This window comes from Rhinoraja longicauda, chromosome 12 (genome assembly GCF_053455715.1).
Source record: "Rhinoraja longicauda isolate Sanriku21f chromosome 12, sRhiLon1.1, whole genome shotgun sequence".
In the NCBI taxonomy this organism is placed as follows: domain Eukaryota; kingdom Metazoa; phylum Chordata; class Chondrichthyes; order Rajiformes; family Arhynchobatidae; genus Rhinoraja; species Rhinoraja longicauda.
In genome coordinates this window covers 504,721-522,874 of record NC_135964.1, presented here as the reverse complement: position 1 = coordinate 522,874, position 18,154 = coordinate 504,721, and the positions used below count along the sequence as shown (strand labels likewise).

General features: G+C 42.1%; 1 protein-coding gene across 3 annotated transcripts in view; it reads left to right on the top strand.

The window, feature by feature from the left end:
* Positions 1-18,154, top strand: part of tab3 (TGF-beta activated kinase 1 (MAP3K7) binding protein 3) — a 56,656-nt gene that overhangs the window by 23,246 nt on the left and 15,256 nt on the right. For all 3 annotated transcript variants that reach the window (XM_078408868.1, XM_078408867.1, XM_078408866.1), the window contains exons 5-6: positions 644-737; positions 4,601-4,693. In XM_078408868.1, the coding sequence (XP_078264994.1) occupies positions 644-737; positions 4,601-4,693 (187 nt within the window). The remainder of the gene's footprint in view (positions 1-643; positions 738-4,600; positions 4,694-18,154) is intronic.

The window sequence follows — 18,154 nt, the reverse complement described above, 5'->3', positions numbered from 1 at the left end:
ACTAAAATGTATAAAAATGGCTATTAAAATCTGACAATGTGCACTCTAACCGCATGTGATTTTATTTCTATTACAAATCTCAAATTGTGGAGTACAGAGGCAAATAAATAAATGATGGGTCTTTGTTCCAAACATTATGGAGGGCACTGTATAAATACAATAAACAACAAGGGTCTCAGTACCAATCCAAGTTGCATACCACACTAGACCTAGTGGACCAATTGGGCCCAAACCTCTCCTGCATTGGTACAGCCCCCCCCCCCCCCCCCTGCAAATTGCACAGAGAGGACCAGTCAGGATTGAGCGTGAATCAATGAAGCTGTAAGGAAACAGCTCTTCTCGTTGCACTGTTATACTGCTCTGTTGTGGAATTTTTGTGATGGTTCACTGACTCAGTATATAAATTGTGCATAGTGTTTTATAGAGATTGCTTGTTATTCTGTAATCTGCTTTCTCTCATTTTCTTCAAAATGAGTTCATTGAAGTGCAGTAAATAAAACACCAAACTGGTGATATGGTTAGTATTTGTGACATCGGCCAACACTGATCCATGAACATTATGGCCTTTTGCTATGCATCACTAACCTATCTGCATTCTTTGTCTGTAAATTCTAATTTCTGTGTTGTTTTTTTTCCCTCGTAGCCAGAAGAGATGACTAAATTTCGAAGTCTAAATCGACAGCTGCAAATTGACATTGACTGTACTTTGAAAGAAATTGACCTTTTACAGTCAAGAGGTTTGTGATCTTTACGACATTTCATGAGGATAAGGGAAGTGGAAACTTGGGTTTTAATACCTCTTCATCACTGCTCTTGATGGTTGATATTTGACAAAATGGGCAAGCTTAATGAAGCCATTCTTGCACTTTGTGTAGACCTTGTCATGAACAACTGTACTTTTCACGTATGTATAGGGAAATTAAATGTGCTGATGCCTCTGCAAATAAAGTGTTTAATATTTAGGAGTATGTGTTTCTGATAAAGAATGTACCCATTAATTAGGGCTAGCGGAATCAAGGGGTATGGCAAGAAGGCAGGAACGGGGTACTGATTGTGGATGATCAGCCATGATCACATTGAATGGCGGTGCTGGCTCGAAGGGCTGAATGGCCTGCTCCTGCATTTATTGTCTATGTATCTATGTAAATGTAAAAATGTATCTCCCAACATTGTTTATCTCCATTATAATGCTTCCAGTTGTGGATGAATGACACTTGTCTGGCATCTGCAGCATAATAATTAAAATTGGGCTATGCAAGATGCTAGAATTGGCACAGGGTGAATGTCCTTTTAGAAATGCAACAAATGCTGTGTTGCATTTCCAGTGTGTGAACATGTACACACAGATGCTTAGATGGGCTTGTGTGGGGACAGGATAATGACTGGTGGTTGTAGGTCTGGTGAAGTTTACCAGTACACGGAGAGGAGAGATAATTGAGTGATCTGTGTGCCAGAATCATTTAAATGGATTGCATAGCTGGCTTGGAGACAGTGCAGATCAACAAAGTAATGGTTGGTTGACTGCAAGTTAGGATGCAGTGGGAAGCGTTTGGGATAAGCCTCAATTTAGTGAGGATAAAAGGTGGGATCCTCTCCTGGGGACATGTTAAAAAGGTTACATTGAATAGTATCAGAGGTGTGATTTACTGTCTTGCCATTAGTTAAATAGGTTAGTGGTTGATGTAATGGAGAAGTAAATAGGAAGGTATTGGTACCAGTGTAGGTATGGATTAAGGAATTGCAATTAAGTTTGCATCAGCAATTGAATGTCATCATCTTGATGGCAGCACAGTGAAGATCATTAACCACAACAAGCTTTGAATTTGCTAGATGGGAACCCATAAACACACAACACCCTGTTGTCTGTTCCTTATCTCCAAATGCATGGGAACATGGGTATTTGACTAATTTGTGAAAATACTTGCCCACTGGTTATTTATCTTTCCTGTAGTCAAGTGTGTAGGTGAACAGTATGGCCCTTGCAAAACGTTTGCAAGTTTTTACCTTAGATTTGCTGCGGTTGTTTGCCATTGGTTTTGGCTTCAAATTTACTTATCCTCAGTGATTTGAACAGCACATGTTTACTCATCTACTTCTACCCAAGCACCTCCTGATTATCTTTACGTTCTTACATGTTGAAGTATGAAATGAGATTCGTAATTCTATCATTGCTTTTGGTTAGTTGATGTTTTTGTAAGTATGTTTCTCTTTTATTTATTTGGTTTCCTCCATCCCTTAATAGAATGGTTTGATGTCAGATTATGTGTGGTAGTGACAAAAAAAAATGGCAGGAAAAATATGTATGGAATTTGTCACATTTCAATTATTCTTGTCTATTTGTAACTTAGGTTGATGTTCAGAATTGGAAAGGTCACCAAAGCCAGTTAATTTTTCCCTTGCAAGGGGATAACTATCTGACTGCTTGTAGTGAGGTTGGGAGTGAGTTTGACAATATGGTCACTGACTTTACAAATGGTGATCAAAATACTGAGAGCTTTTGATGATTTATTTTGTCACGATGATCATCACAAGTTTATCCAGGTGAAAAGATGATAAATTTTCCTATTACTTGCACAATATGGTAACAAGCAATCCAACATTTAGGGAGGAAAGCCAATTTTCTCTTATCCAATGTTTAATTTTTCAACTTTTCACACAGTACTCATAACCCATAGAAGGTTTTCTGTCATTGCAGTAATAAGTGTTAATTTGAACAGGTTTACAAGGATTTGGGTTGGTAATTTAAACTAAATTACAGCATGCAAAATTAAGATGAATTAAGTTTTTTTTAAATGAAAGGAAATTGTAAGAAGAGCTAAGGAATGAAGTGAAAATAATCCGCATCTCTCGTTGTGGACACTACTGGTTGTGCATGATGCAATTGGAGAGAAGAAATTTAAAAAGATTGAAATATAAATAATTTATACTGGAATAGATTGAAATATAAATAATTTAATTAAAATTACTCCAGAGTTATGTCAAGCATATTTAATTATTACATGCATTGGGAATGGAACAATAAAATTCTTACTTGCTGCAGCTTTACACGCACATTAAAGGAACAACACAACCAATAAATATACAATAAATAATAATACAATCAATTTTTAGTTATGCCAGACCAAAACAGTGCAAGCTGAAGTATGTAGTGCAACATGTACCAAGTCCATTGTAGTTTGGTGCCAAGGTAGGGTTCTGGGTTGTGCAGTGTGCCGAGTCTAATGGGTGATGGAAGAAACTATTCTTGAACCTGGAGGAAATAGTTCTCAACATCCTGTATTCCTGCTGGTAGCAGTGAGATGAGAGCGTGACCACGGTGGTGTGGCTGTTTGATGGCGCCCTTGTTCTCATTTCAGTTGCTTTCCACTTTCAATAGTTGGATATTAATTATGAACTTCTAATTTGCTAAGCTATTTAAGATTAAAAGTTTCAATAAAACCCCATATTTTCAACTCGTTTGGTGAAAAGAAAATCATTGATGACTTTACTGCCAAATGCATCGTAGAACTGGCAGTTGTGAAGTGCTATATGAACCAAATTGCGAATTTCATTGGAGCTGTGCCACGCTTCTGGGTCAATTTCATCAGTCTCCCTGACTACTATTTTACAATAATTTTGTCCTTGCCTGTAAATGAAAAGAATTGTTGTTGCATTTTCTGTTGGAATTAGTCAATTTCCAAGTTGTATCAAGTATGGATCAATGCCCCATTGACCACACTGTCAATAGAACCTTTGGTTCTTTAGAGCTGAAACTCAAAACTTTGTTATAAACGGCTGCTCAGTATTAGTCATCAGGAAATCAGTGCTCTTCAGTGAATGAGCATGTATTTTGTGGTTATTGTATTTGATATTTCAAGTATTAGTACTTGGAAACTTACTGAAGGTGCTATAGGGACATCTGTCATTCAGCCAAACTTCAGCAAGAGTTTGCCTATCTCTGTTCACGGCAATACTTTTGCATAGCCAAAGCCCCAAAGACTTACTACATTGGTCAAATAAGCTGAGTTCTTAAATGTGCTGAAGAAGTTACCTGAAATGGTACCTAGTTTGAAACAGAAACCTGCAACAGGTCAGTTTGTAAAATAAAGCAGTTTTAACATGTTGAAAATACCAGCCTTTAATAACAACAACATTTGTGCAATTGCTTACATTTTGACAGCACGTTATTCTTTTTAGGTTTGATTTATAAAACCATCTTGACCGAAGTTTACTGCCAAATTAGTAGTTGTATTGGACCATTGCACTTCAAGAATAGATCTGTCAGTATTTGCAGACAGTAGAACAGTGGGACAGTTAATTGGGTCATGTTTCGGGGAAGGTGGTTTGGGCAGGTAGGCATAAAATAAACTAAAATGTAAAAATCAAAAATGCAATTGGGAAAAAGAATGCCAATTCATTTTGTATTTCGAAAATCTAAATTTGTGTGCTCTATGCCATGTTGGATGATGTGTAAAGTTAGCAAATATATCATCTGCTTTTCAGTACATTGTTTCATAATTAAAATGTTGCCCACATTGATAAAATCTGCGTGTGTGGTAGATATTTTTAAAATAATTTTTTGTTTTGTTACTTAATTCTCTTAATTTTGTGTTTATTACAGGGAACTTTGATCCAAAAGCCATGAATAATTTTTATGACAATATAGGACTAACTGGCCCTGTAGGAGCTGTTCCCCCAAAGCATAGTAAAAAAGGTAAGTTATTAACTGACTCACTTATATTTAGCGCATTTTTTTGGTATAAATGTGAGGGTCTATTTTGACACTTAATTGATTATCAGGGATAGCACTATGGATTAGAAAATGTTAATTTTTATTTTTTCACTTCCTTATTACCTTGATGGAATATTTTCAAAATCTGATTGAAATTGGAGTTTTGTCCATGGATCTTTAGAAGGAGATAGATAAAGTATTGGTTATTATGGATGTTTTCTGCAAAATGGCCCCAGAGGCATTCTGTTAGAAATCCCATCAAACTTAAACCTGCAATCAACCTCTTTTGTGATTATAGCTAACATTATTTGACTTCCTAAGTGCTTGCTGCACCTGCACAGTTGCTGAAAGTGACCTGCAAATAAGCACAAAACTCGAGCCTTTAAAACTCGACTGCCCATTCTCTCAATATATAACAAACACTCATCATTTCTGTTTTGTGGAACAACGTGGTGACCTCACATTTCTGCTATGTTCTTACCCATTCATTCAGCTTGGGCCTATCCCCTTGAAGCCTCATAACGTGCTACATATTGATAATTCCACTTACCTCAGTGTCATCAGCAAATGTGTAATTTCAACATCTCGCCCCTTGGGCGAAATGTTTGAATGCATCGTAATAGCTTGTGTCCAAATGCAGTTGTGCTATTTTTAGTACATAATTGCAATGGAACACCTATGACGGTGTTTCCGGTCGCTAAAATACATGCACGTTTTGACATGGACATAGTGTTTAATTGGGAGCCATATCCTGTCTATGAATGTAACGTGACTGGTGCAAAGTTTGAATGAGCTTAAGTTTATTGGTAGAGATGGAGGTGGGTTTGAAAGAGAATAAGATGACCATGAGAATGTGTGCAGTTGTAATATTTGTCTGTGTTTGAAGAAGGCTTTTAGCAATTTAATTGAGGCAAGGTCCAATTTGGATCTTGTTAAGATGAATATAAGCAGATGAAGAGGGAGTGGTTGTATGGTTCAAAGCTGATCTTTGACAAAGACAATATCAAATTTACGAATGAGCTGTAATTGGTAATCGTAATTGGTTACCGTTTCCATTTACGAGGAGAGAATGGATGGGCTGGATTTGTTTCAGAACAGAGGAGGCTGAGGAAAATCTTGATAGAACTATACAGAATTATGGGCGGAGGTGACTATAGATATGAATGAATAATACTTTAAGTACAGATGGATTCTATGTAATGGGTCCTTTTCGGAATGGCAGGCAGTGACTAGTGGGGTACCGCAAGGCTCAGTGCTGGGACCCCACTTATTTACAGTGTATATTAATGATTTGGACGAGGGAATTGAATGCAATATCTCTAAGTTTGCGGATGACACGAAGCTGGGTGGCAGTGTTAGCTGCGAGGAGGATGCTAGGAGGCTGCAGAGTGACTTGGATAGATTAGGCGAGTGGGCAAATGCATGGCAGATGCAATATAATGCGGATAAATGTGAGGTTATCCACTTTGGCGGCAAGAACAGGAAAGCAGAGTATTACCTGAATGGTGACCGATTGGGAGAAGGGGAGATGCAACGTGACCTGGGTGTCATGGTGCACCAGTCATTGAAAGCAAGCATGCAGGTGCAGCAGGTAGTGAAGAAAGCGAATGGTATGTTGGCATTCATAGCAAGAGGATTTGAGTTTAGGAGCAGGGAGGTTCTGCTGCAGTTGTACAGGGCCTTGGTGAGACCGCACCTGGAGTATTGTGTGCAGTTTTGGTCTCCTAACCTGAGGAAAGACGTTCTTGCCTTAGAGGGAGTACAGAGAAGGTTCACCAGATTGATCCCTGGGATGGCGGGACTTACATATGAGGAAAGACTAGATAGACTGGGCTTGTACTCGCTGGAATTTAGAAGACTGAGGGGGGATCTTATAGAAACATATAAAATTCTTAAGGGGTTGGAGAGGCTAGATGCGGGAAGATTGTTCCCGATGTTGGGGGAGTCCAGAACTAGGGGTCACAGCTTAAGGATAAGGGGGAAGTCTTTTAGGACCGAGATGAGAAAACATTTCTTCACACAGAGAGTGGTGAGTCTGTAGAATTCTCTGCCACAGAAGGTAGTTGAGGCCAATTCATTGGCTATATTTAAGAGGGAGTTAGATGTGGCCCTTTTTGCTAGAGGGATCAGGGGGTATGGAGAGAAGGCAGGTACAGGCTACTGAGCTGAATGATATTGAATGGCGGTGCAGGCTCGAAGGGCCGAATGGCCCACTCCTGCACCTATTTTCTATGTTTCTATGTTTCTATGTAAGTCAGTGGACATGGAGTTAAGTTTGAAAAGTAAGGAAAAATCTTGCCAGAGGGTGCAGGGGTTGAAATCAGGAATGAACGGCCCGAGAAGGTGGAAGATGCAGGTACTGTCACTATTAAAAAATATCTGGATGATCCCTTGAATACCTTGAATAGCTGGGATGAAGACCTTAGGCCAAACATTTGTAAATGAGAATAATGGGAATAGATACTTGTTTGTCACATGGATGTCATGGTTCTGTGCTGAACAGCAGTGACTAGTGATCAAAGCAAACAACATGACTTTTTGGATCTTGTTGAGATGAATATAAGCAGATGAAGAGGCAGGGACGATGGTAGGTGGGGTTGGGGTGGAATATATCAAGGTGACCATAGGAATGTATCAAGGTGACCATAGGAATGTGTGCAGTTACGATATTCATGTTTGCTAGAATGAGCAAACCTGAGGTTTAGATGAGCTGATGGACATCTTAGAGAGAAACAAGAGTCAAGAATGCTGGTAGCATTGAGATAGGGCTTGGTGTTAGCAGGATGCTTGTGACACCCAGAGCTGTTTTTGGATGACGAGAGAAAATGGAGCCTTGGAAGTCCCTTGGGACCCTGGTGAAGGTGTGGGAAAAGGATCTGTATTTGGCATCACTTTTCCATTGTCAGATTTTTTTAAATGGACTTGAATTTGAACCAATAATGGTAGGTCTTTAAATTTGGGAGAAAATGTATCAAAGAAACGAATAAAGAGCAAATCAAGACCCATTTTTCTTGAGTCTGCTAAGAAATTTCATAGATGGTTTGTAAAAACTTATTTCTGAAAAGCCATTAGTGAAATTGAGAACAGATTTCTTGCATGTTTTTGGATCCGGAGCCCCTCGTTTACCTTTGAAGTCACTGCTCTGGTGGATTGTTTTCTGATCACGATACCTCCTGAGGAATGTTGCAAGATAGTTGTTTTAATGGTAAGCTGTTGAAATTTTTGCTGATCTGGCCGCATTGAAGAATCTCTATATAGGAATGGCATCAATCAACAAACAGCATTAAAGCACATCAAGCATTAAAATTTGGCTGATATCCAAGAAAAGCATTGCAAACATTAAAAGCTTTGTATATTATTGCAGGAGTCTTGAATTATTGGGACTAGCAGTCTAATTTGGAACACTAATTTTTTGTGAGGTCATATTTTCTAAGCTATGTTTCATTGATTGTATATGGGATATAATATTTTGAGGACCGCGTGTCATTTTAATTATTCAGTCACTCCCGGGTCAGAGTATTTGATACCAACTAGTCTAGGAGTGACAATCCAAATAAGAGTCATTCGTTTGATATAAGATCAATTAAATCACAGTATCTTAACAGATGCAATATTCATATAGATATAGCATGGAAACAGGTCTTTTGGCCCACCGAGTCAGAGATTCATACAGCATGGAAACAGGCCCTTCGGCCCAATTAGCTCATGCCAACCAACATTCCCCATCTGTACTAGTCCCACCTGCCTACGTTATTTGCCCATATCCTTCTAAACCTATCCTATCCATGCACCTGTCCAAATGTATTTTAAACATCATGACAGTACCTGGCTCAACCACCTTCTCTGGCAACCCGTTCTATGCACCACCACTGTGTGAAAAAGTTGCCCCTCAGGTTCCTATTAAATCTTTCCCCCCTCACCTTAAATCTATGTCCTTTGGTTCTTGATTTCCCTAATCTGGGTAAAAGACTCACCCTACCTGATCCACTCATCATTTTATACACCTCTATAAAATCACCCTTCATCCTTCTGCAGTCCATGGAATGAAGTCCGAGCCTGCTCTCCCTTTAGCTTCTCGTTCCCTGAAGAACTGGCAATATCATCGTAAATATTCGGTGTACCCTTCCCAGGTTAATATTATTCCAATAACGGTGACCAAAAATGAACACAATACTCCAATTTAATCCTAAAGTAATCTAATCCAATTTTTTCTCTCTATATTGTCATTAATCCCCCCCCCCCTTCCGAATTTACCACTCAGCTGCACATGGGGCAATTTACAGCAGTTAATTAAACTGCCAATCTGCATGTCTTTGGTATGTGGGGGATAACTGGGAAAATGTGCAAACACATAGAACATTAAGTCTGAATTGAACCCAGGTCTATGGTGCTGTGAGACAGTGACTCTTCAAGCTGTGCCACTGCCGCCCTGCTCATAAACCCGATTTCAATAAATGAATAACGGATTAGAGATGGACTTTTTCCTAGATTAATGGCACATAAAACTTTTGTGGGGATGCTCAGCTTTAATGTTTACTGGAGGGCCATTAATGAGAAACACTTTTTAATTTAACAGTTCATGACCAGTTAGTGATATTTTAAAGTTGTTTTTAATGAATCGAGCAGCAGGGTGTTCACAGCACTACTTGTAAAATCTCTGGTGTTGTTTTGCATGATGCCTCTAAGCTCCTCATGTCAGACTGGAAATACTCAGCAGGGTCACAACAGTGGGGAGAATAGCCATGAGCTTGGATTGGATCTGACAAAAGGTCTTTGACCTGAAATCTTCACCTGCTGCAAATGCTGCCTGGTCTATCAAGTAGCTCTTGTGTTTTACTGTAGATGCTCGAGCTATGGAAAATTTAGTTTCTCAACATCTCCCATGGCGGGTTTTAAAACTACTTGAGCTATTTTTAGCAATTCGACAGAATGCAGAAAGCTGCATTAGTTTTAAAAGCTTGCTGTTCGTACCTTCCTGTCAAGTGATGCCACTGTATGAAGTGGGCAAGCTGGACACATCTGGTGGTTACACTCAATACCCATTCTGAGAAGCAGTGCTGGCTTTTTCTGGGAATCCCTCATTCACATAGGTGACTGGTCTTAACAAGAGTGAAATCCGAGAGAGAAGCCTGGCTGGATACAGTTGTTTGATCAGGTTTACAGTCTATTGTGGTTGTATCAGCTGTTTAAAAGACTGGAAAGAAATTGTAGTTTGAGGCAGCAAGAAATCTAAATCTAGCGGTTGTGTACTCTACCTCGTTTTTCTGACAAAATTACTATATTTGCACTAAATTTTAATTTTACATTTTAACAAATTTAAACCCACGAGAACCACACAACAGTTTTAGTTTAATTTAAAGATGCATCATGGATGCATTATGGCCCACCAGGTCCACACCGACCATCTATCACTCATTCACACTAGTTCTATGTTATTCCATTTTCTCATCCTCTCCTTGTACATTAAGAACAATGTACAGGGGCCAATCATCCTACAAACCTGCACATTTTGGGGATGTAGGACGAAATTGGAGCAAACCGGAAGACAATGGAGAATGTGCAAACTCGATACAGACAGTACCCAATGTCAGGATTCAATCCAGGTCTCTAGCGCTGTAAGGCAGCAGCTTGACCAGCTCTGCCACTGTGCTGCTCCATTAGATCTCCAGGCCTACCCAGGGGAAAGACATGCCTATTTGCACTGTACCCCAGTTTTCATTTGGGACCTGCACTCAATTTATACACTGACAGATTTATGGTCACCACTTCTGTATCCTGCATCATACAATGAATAGTATGGACCAGTAATATGGGCCGTTGTTATATTAACACACCTATGTCCATCTATTCTGTATTCCAGAGTTAATCAGAGCTCCCTGTGATCTCTGTCTTAGCCAGTGCAACATGTACAATGGGTGTTTGGTAATGGAAATTCACCCTTACAGAATTCACAAGCCATGACCCAACAAATTGCCAAATTAGATTCCCTCTTACTACACTTGTAGGAAGAATGAAAAAAAACAAAAAACATTTTTTTAACTCGTGTTTCTTGACGCTTTGTGTGACGGAAATTCCCGATACACGCCCTTTTTTCTCAGAATACAAACCCACAGCCCCTTTATTTTATGTCAATTCTGTAGTGACTCATCTGACCCCTTCAGTGTTGCATCAGTGTTATACAGTGACAGAATTATACTCCCAAGCTGAAATTATACATTATAAAATGACAAATTTGTTCCCACTAGTACTGTAATATTAACATAAAACATACTTCTGCATATATTCAGTAGGTCAAATGCATTTCTGTAGGTAATGACCTTTCATCAAGACTGAAGGTTTGTTGTTTCTCACCAGAGACACTGAAGAAAGAAAACATTTTCACAAAGAAAACATTTTCTGTTTTTACTTGTCATTTCCATTACATGTAGATTGTTGGTTTTCCCTTTATGCACTGACATTCACGTCCACATAGGTACTGTTCGCTAGTTTTGCACAGAGGTGGGCCAGTGTCAACCAATACTCTATCTCAGTATTAGTGATTGATCCATGCCCGGTAGTATTTTGAGTCAGTATGATATATCGATGATGGATGCCGACTAACATAATGCCCAGTGTTACGATATATCTCACATCCAAACCATGTCCACATGTTATTGTGATAGATTAATGCCCACTAATTTTGTTCCCAGTGATGCAGAAAACCTCTGCCACAATCATCACACATCATCGCAAAGTGACTGACCAGCATTTACCAATACTGCAGTCCATTCGAATGGGTACAGACCTGTGCCCACCAGTAACGTATAACTGCATCTCAAGTTGCACGTAGATCTGGATCTGCCCTGTAGTGAGCAACACATGTCCTCTCTTCCTTCCTGTTCACCATCCACAGATTGGACCTCAGATACAACTCGGACTCCTGCCACCTGCAGACGTTTTCGGGTGACTGCAATTGTGGGCTGCATCAGTGAGGGGAGGGAAGCTGAATACAGAGGTGTAGTCAACGACTTTGTTGAGTGGTGTGGACTAAATCACCTGCAGCTCATCACCGACAAGACAAAGGGGTTAGTGGTGGACTTTAGGAGGAGAGGAACACCCCTGATGTCTCCATCAAGGGTGTGGAGTTGCAGATTACCAAGGAGTACAAATACCTTGGAGCTTACCTGAACAGTAAACTGGACTGGTCCAGGAATGCTGAAGGTACAAGAAGGGACAGAGCTGGCTGTACTTTCTGAGAAGGCTCCGCTTCTTCAATGTCTGCAGTAAGATGCTGCAGCTGTTCTACCAATTGGTGGTAGAACATCTTCTTCGCTGTCGTGTGCTGGGGTAGCAGGGTGAAGGCTGCGGATGGCAATACGATTAACAAGCTCATCAGGAAGGCTGGCTCTGTCCTGGGGGTGGAGTTGGATTCACTGGAGATGGTCTCAGAGGGGAGGATGCACCTCAAACTGTGGAGCATCTTGGACAATACAGCTCACCCCCTCCATGACACACTGGTCAACCTGAGGAGCACCTTCAGCAACAGACTAATTCCACCAAGATGCAGCACAGAATGCCACAAGAGATCCTTCTTCCCTGTGGCTATTAAACTGTACAACTCCTCTCCCATCTGTCGTGGGGTAGACTGACTCCCAGTCCCCTCCCCCCCCCCCCCCCCCCCGCCCCCCAATCCTTGGACATCCCAAATCCTGGACTTTCCACTTGTTACTTTAATTTCATATATCTTGTTGTGTTTTATGACTGTTGGCAAACCAGTTTCCCTCCTGGGATAAATAAAGTTCTATCGTATTTCTTATATTATCGTATAAGCTCAGAAGATTATCGGAACTCAGCCACCAGCCTTGGAGGGCATCTACAACATGCCCAAAGAAAGCCACCAGCATTCACAAAGACTCCTTACACCCCTGCAACAGTCTGTTCGAACTTCTACCATCTGGCAGATGCTACAAGGCCTTCTACGCCCGTACCTTCAGACTCAGGAACAGCTTCATCCCCAGGGGCATAGCTGCTATGAACCGGTCCTGCTGAGCCGGATGCTCACATCGCACAGCGAACCGGCACAGATCTACTTGCACTTTATTCTGTTTTAAAACTGTCTCTAATTTTGTTTCACTGGGTTGTCTAAATTTATGCTGATTAGCTAATTAATTTATTGCATCGTATGGAAGTCGCATTCCCAATCTCGTTGTACCCCTGTACAATGACAATAAAGATAAATTGTATTGTAATGTATCGTATCGCTGGCCACCTCCTCCATTGGTCTCTGATTTTGGATGTGGGTATAGGGAGGAGTCCACTTCTACCATGTACCTGCAGCCACCCATACAGAATTATTCTGATTTCCCCACGAGCTCTGTCTGAAGACATCAGGGGTTTGCTCCATTGAGGTTTGCAACTGTGCTTGGGACTTTTGGGAACTTGGGATCACAAGAGCTGGTGGCTCAGGGATTGCTGGTTGTCACACCTGAACATTGGTTGTTATGGCAATGAACTACTGAAGGAATTCTGCACTCAGAGGCACCTTCTGCTGGTCAGCACATTTTATTGCAATGCTGCCTTGCCCTTTCAGGTTGATAAAGGAATCTCTTGACAATATTCAGTGAAAATAGGGAGTTCTCGCAGAAGCCAATAAATAAACAAGAAATACTTATTTTTTCTTTGCAAAAATAGATGGAAAGTTGATTATCTAGTCCTTGATTCATTCCTATCTTTGCTTTAGCAAAAAACAAACTTGGAGGGAGTCAGCGAGTCAGGCATCAAGAGATGAGGGGAGGTGGTGGGGCAAGAGCTGGCAAATGGTCAGTCGATCCATGTCAGGAGGGATTGACTGGCGGAGCAGTCAGGTGGGGAAAGAAGGGGTTAGATAGGTACAGAAGTCAAGTCAAGTTTATTTGTCACATACACATACACGATGTGCAGTGAAATGAAAGTGGCAATGCCTGTGGATTGTGCACAAAAAAGAATTACAGTTACAGCATATAAATAAAGTTAATAAAGTTACTATAATGTAGACAAAATTTAGTCTTTGGAGTTATAAAAGTTGACAGTCCTGATAGCCTGTGGGAAGAAACTCCGTCTCATCCTCTCCGTTTTCACAGCGTGACAGCGGAGGCGCTTGCCTGACCGTAGCATCTGGAACAGTCCGTTGCTGGGGTGGCAGGGGTCCTTCATAATCTTACTTGTTCTGGATCTGCACCTCCTGATGTATAGGTCCTGCAGGGGGACGAGTGTAGTTCCCATGGTGCGTTCTGCCGAACGCACTACTCGCTGCAGGGCCATCCTGTCCTGGGCAGAGCTGTTCCCAAACCAGACTGTAATGTTGCATAGTAGACCCATTTATCTCCAGTGGCGTATACGTCTTTGGATGTTTAGCCCTTCTAAAGTCCACAATCAGCTCCTTAGTTTTAGTGACATTCAAGAGGAGGGGAAAATGCATGCCAATTCTCCAATGTTTCCTCAACTCTGGATCAGTTCCTGTGGACTGGAGGGTAGCCAACGTAACTCCACTTTTTAAGAAAAGAGGGAGAGAGAAAACAGGGAATTTTAGACCAGTTAGCCGTACATCGGTAGTGGGGTGGATGCTGGAGTCGATTATTAAAGATGTTATAGCAGCGCATTTGGAAAGCAGTGACAGGATCGGTCAAAGTCAGCATTGATTTATGAAGGGGAAATCATGCTTGACTAATCTTTTGGAATTTTTTGAGGATGTAACAAGTAGAATGGATAAGGGAGAGCCAGTGGATGTAGTGTATCTGGATTTTCAAAAAGCCTTTGACAACGTCCCACACAAGAGATTAGTGTGAAAAATTAGAGCACATGGTATTGGGGGTAGGGTATTGGATAGAGAACTGGTTGGCAGACAGGAAGCAAAGAGTAGGAATTAACAGGTCCTTTTCAGAATGGCAGATGGTGCCTAGTGGGGTGCCGCAAGGCTCGGTGCTGGGACCCCAGTTGTTTACTATATATATTAATGATTTAGACGGGGGAATTAAATGTAACATCTCTAAGTTTGCGATGACACAAAGCTGGGTGGCAATGTGAGCTGCGAGGAGGATGCTATGAGGCTGCAGGGTGACTCGGATAGGTTGGGTGAGTGGGCAGAAACAATCTAGATGCAGTATAATGTGGATAAATGTGAGGTTATCCACTTTGATGGCAAGAACGGGAAGGCAGATTATTATCTGAATGGTATAAGAAAATAACTGCAGATGCTGGTACAAATCGATTTATTCACAAAATGCTGGAGTAACTCAGCAGGTCAGGCAGCATCTCGGGAGAGAAGGAATGGGTGACGTTTCGGGTCGAGACCCTTCTTCAGACTGATGTCAGGGGGGCGGGACAAAGGAAGGATATAGGTGGAGACAGGAAGATAGAGGGAGATCTAGGAAGGGGGAGGGGAAGGGAGGGACAGAGGGACTATCTAAAGTTGGAGAAGTCGATGTTCATACCACTGGGCTGCAAACTGCCCAGGCGAAATATGAGGTGCTGTTCCTCCAATTTCCGGTGGGCCTCACTATGGCACTGGAGGAGGCCCATGACAGAAAGGTCAGACTGGGAATGGGAGGGGGAGTTGAAGTGCTCGGACACCGGGAGATCAGTTTTGTTAATGCGGACCGAGCGCAGGTGTTCAGCGAAGCGATCGCCGAGCCTGCGCTTGGTTTCGCCGATGTAAATGAGTTGACATCTCCATCACAGGAGACAGACTAGTGACAGACATTTACTATAAACCCACTGACTCACACAGCTATCTGGACTACACTTCTTCCCACCCGGTCCCCTGCAAAAAGTCTATCCCCTACTCCCAATTGCTCCGTCTACGCCGCATCTGCGCCCGGGATGAGGTGTTTCACACTAGGGCTTCCGAGATGTCCTCGTTCTTCAGGAAACGGGGCTTCTCCTCCTCCATTATAGATGAGGCTCTCACTAGGGTCTCTTCTACATCCCGCAGCTCCACTCTTGCTCCCCCTCCTCCCACTCGCAACAAGGACAGAATCCCCCTCGTTCTCACCTTCCACCCCACCAGCCAGCGGATCCAACATATCATCCACCAACATTTCCGTCACCTACAACGGGACCCCACCACTGGCCATATCTTCCCATCCCCTCCCCTCTCTGCGTTCCGCAGAGACCGTTCCCTCCGTAACTCCCTGGTCCACTCGTCCCTTCCTACCCAAACCACCCCAACCCCGGCAACTTTCCCTGCAACCGCACGAGATGCAACACCTGTCCCTTTACCTCCCCCCTCAACTCCATCCAAGGACCCAAACAATCTTTCCAGGTGAGACAAAGGTTCACCTGCACCTCCTCCAACCTCATCTATTGCATCCGCTGCTCTAGATGTCAACTCATTTACATCGGCGAAACCAAGCACAGGCTCGGCGATCGCTTCGCTGAACACCTGCGCTCGGTCCGCATTAACAAAACTGATCTCCCGGTGGCCGAGCACTTCAACTCCCCCTCCCATTCCCAGTCTGACCTTTCTGTCATGGGCCTCCTCCAGTGCCATAGTGAGGCCCACCGGAAATTGGAGGAACAGCACCTCATATTTCGCCTGGGCAGCTTGCAGCCCAGTGGTATGAACATCGACTTCTCCAACTTTAGATAGTTCCTCTGTCCCTCTCTTCCCCGCCTCCTTCCCAGATCTCTCTCTATCTTCCTGTCTCCACCTAAATCCTTCCTTTGTCCCGCCCCCCTGACATCAGTCTGAAGAAGGGTCTCGACCCGAAACATCACCCATTCCTTCTCTCCTGAGATGCTGCCTGACCTGCTGAGTTACTCCAGCATTTTCTGAATGGTGTCAGGTTAGGAAAAGGGGAAATACAACGAGACCTGGGTGTCAGTCACTGAAAGTAAACTTGCAGGTACAGCAGGCAGTGAAGAAAGCCAATGGCATGTTGGCCTTCTTTGCGAGAGTTTTTGAGTTTAGGAGCAAGGAGGTCCTACTGCAGTTGTACAGGGCCCTGGTGAGACTGCATCTGGGGTACTGTGTGCAATTTTGGTCTCCTAATTTGAGGAAGGACATTATTGCGATTGAGGAAGTGCAACGTAGGTTCACCAGGTTAATCCCTGGGATAGCGGGACTGACGTATGATGAAAGAATGGGTCGACTGGGCTTGTATTCGCAGGAATTTAGAAGGATGATAGGGGATCTTATAGAAACATATAAAATTCTTGGAGGATTGGACAGGGTAGATGCAGGAAAAATGTTCCCAATGTTGGGGAGTCCAGATCTAAGGGTCACAGTGTAAGAATAAGAGGTAGGCCATTTAGGACTGAAGTGACGAAAAACATTTTCACCCAGAGAGTTGCGCATCTGTGGAATTCTGTGCCACAGAAGGCTGTGGAGGCAAATTCACTGGATGTTTTCACGAGAGAGCTAAGGGAATCAAGGGATATGGGGAAAAAGCAGGAACGGGGTACTGATTTTGGATGATCAGCCATGATCATATTGAATGGCGATGCTGGCTCGAAGGGCCGAATGGCCTACTCCTGCACCTATTTTCTATGTTTCTATGTCTATACCTCCATATTCGGGGATAGTTTCTTCCAAGCTGTTATCAAGTAACTGAACCATCCACCAACAAGAGAATGCTGCTCTTGTATCTAATTGGAGACCCTCGCATTATCTTTAAACAAACTTGCACTAAATGTTATTCCCTTTAACCTGCACCTGTACATTGTGGACTGCTTGATTTAATCATGTATAGTCTTTCCACTGACTGGATAGCATGCAATAAAAAACTCTGCACTGTACCTCAGTACACGTGGCAATAAACTAAACAAAACTAAAATCTTTACCTGGATTTACCTGTCACATGCTTTCTCTAGTCTCACCTCTTCCACTCACCTCTTTGTACCATTTTATCTTACTTACACTTCATCCGTCTGAAGAAGCGTCTTGACGCAAAATGTCGTCTGCCCATTTCCTGCCACTGATGCAGCCTGAGCCATTGAGACTCTCTGCAAGTTGGGTTTTTTGGCTCTACACTCCAGTATGTACCATCACACTGTGCCACACTTGCTGAGAAAGTAACATTTGCTCTGTTTCAAAAGAAATATATTGGCTGCATAATGCTGTGCATGGCAGAGCATGCTATATAAATGTATTTTTTATTCCTCTCTGAATAATAAAATAAAATAGAAACACAAGTTAAGTGCATGGCTCCACTCCTTAAATGCCGAACCAAAATATTTGTGTCCTTTAAAATATCTGTACACTTCTGCTTCATAAATACATTTGTGAAATTATCATGGCCCCAAAACATCCTGAATGGAAACCTATCACCACAAAGAAACGAATTAAATGAGTTATTTCTGACCTTTTGAAGTTTTGGAGATTTTTTCCAACTTTTGATATTTCCCTCACCAGTCATATTTTGCGTTTAGATCCGTAAAAGAATTTTCAACGTTAATTTGTTTATTCTGCCATAGGTTCTCTGTCTT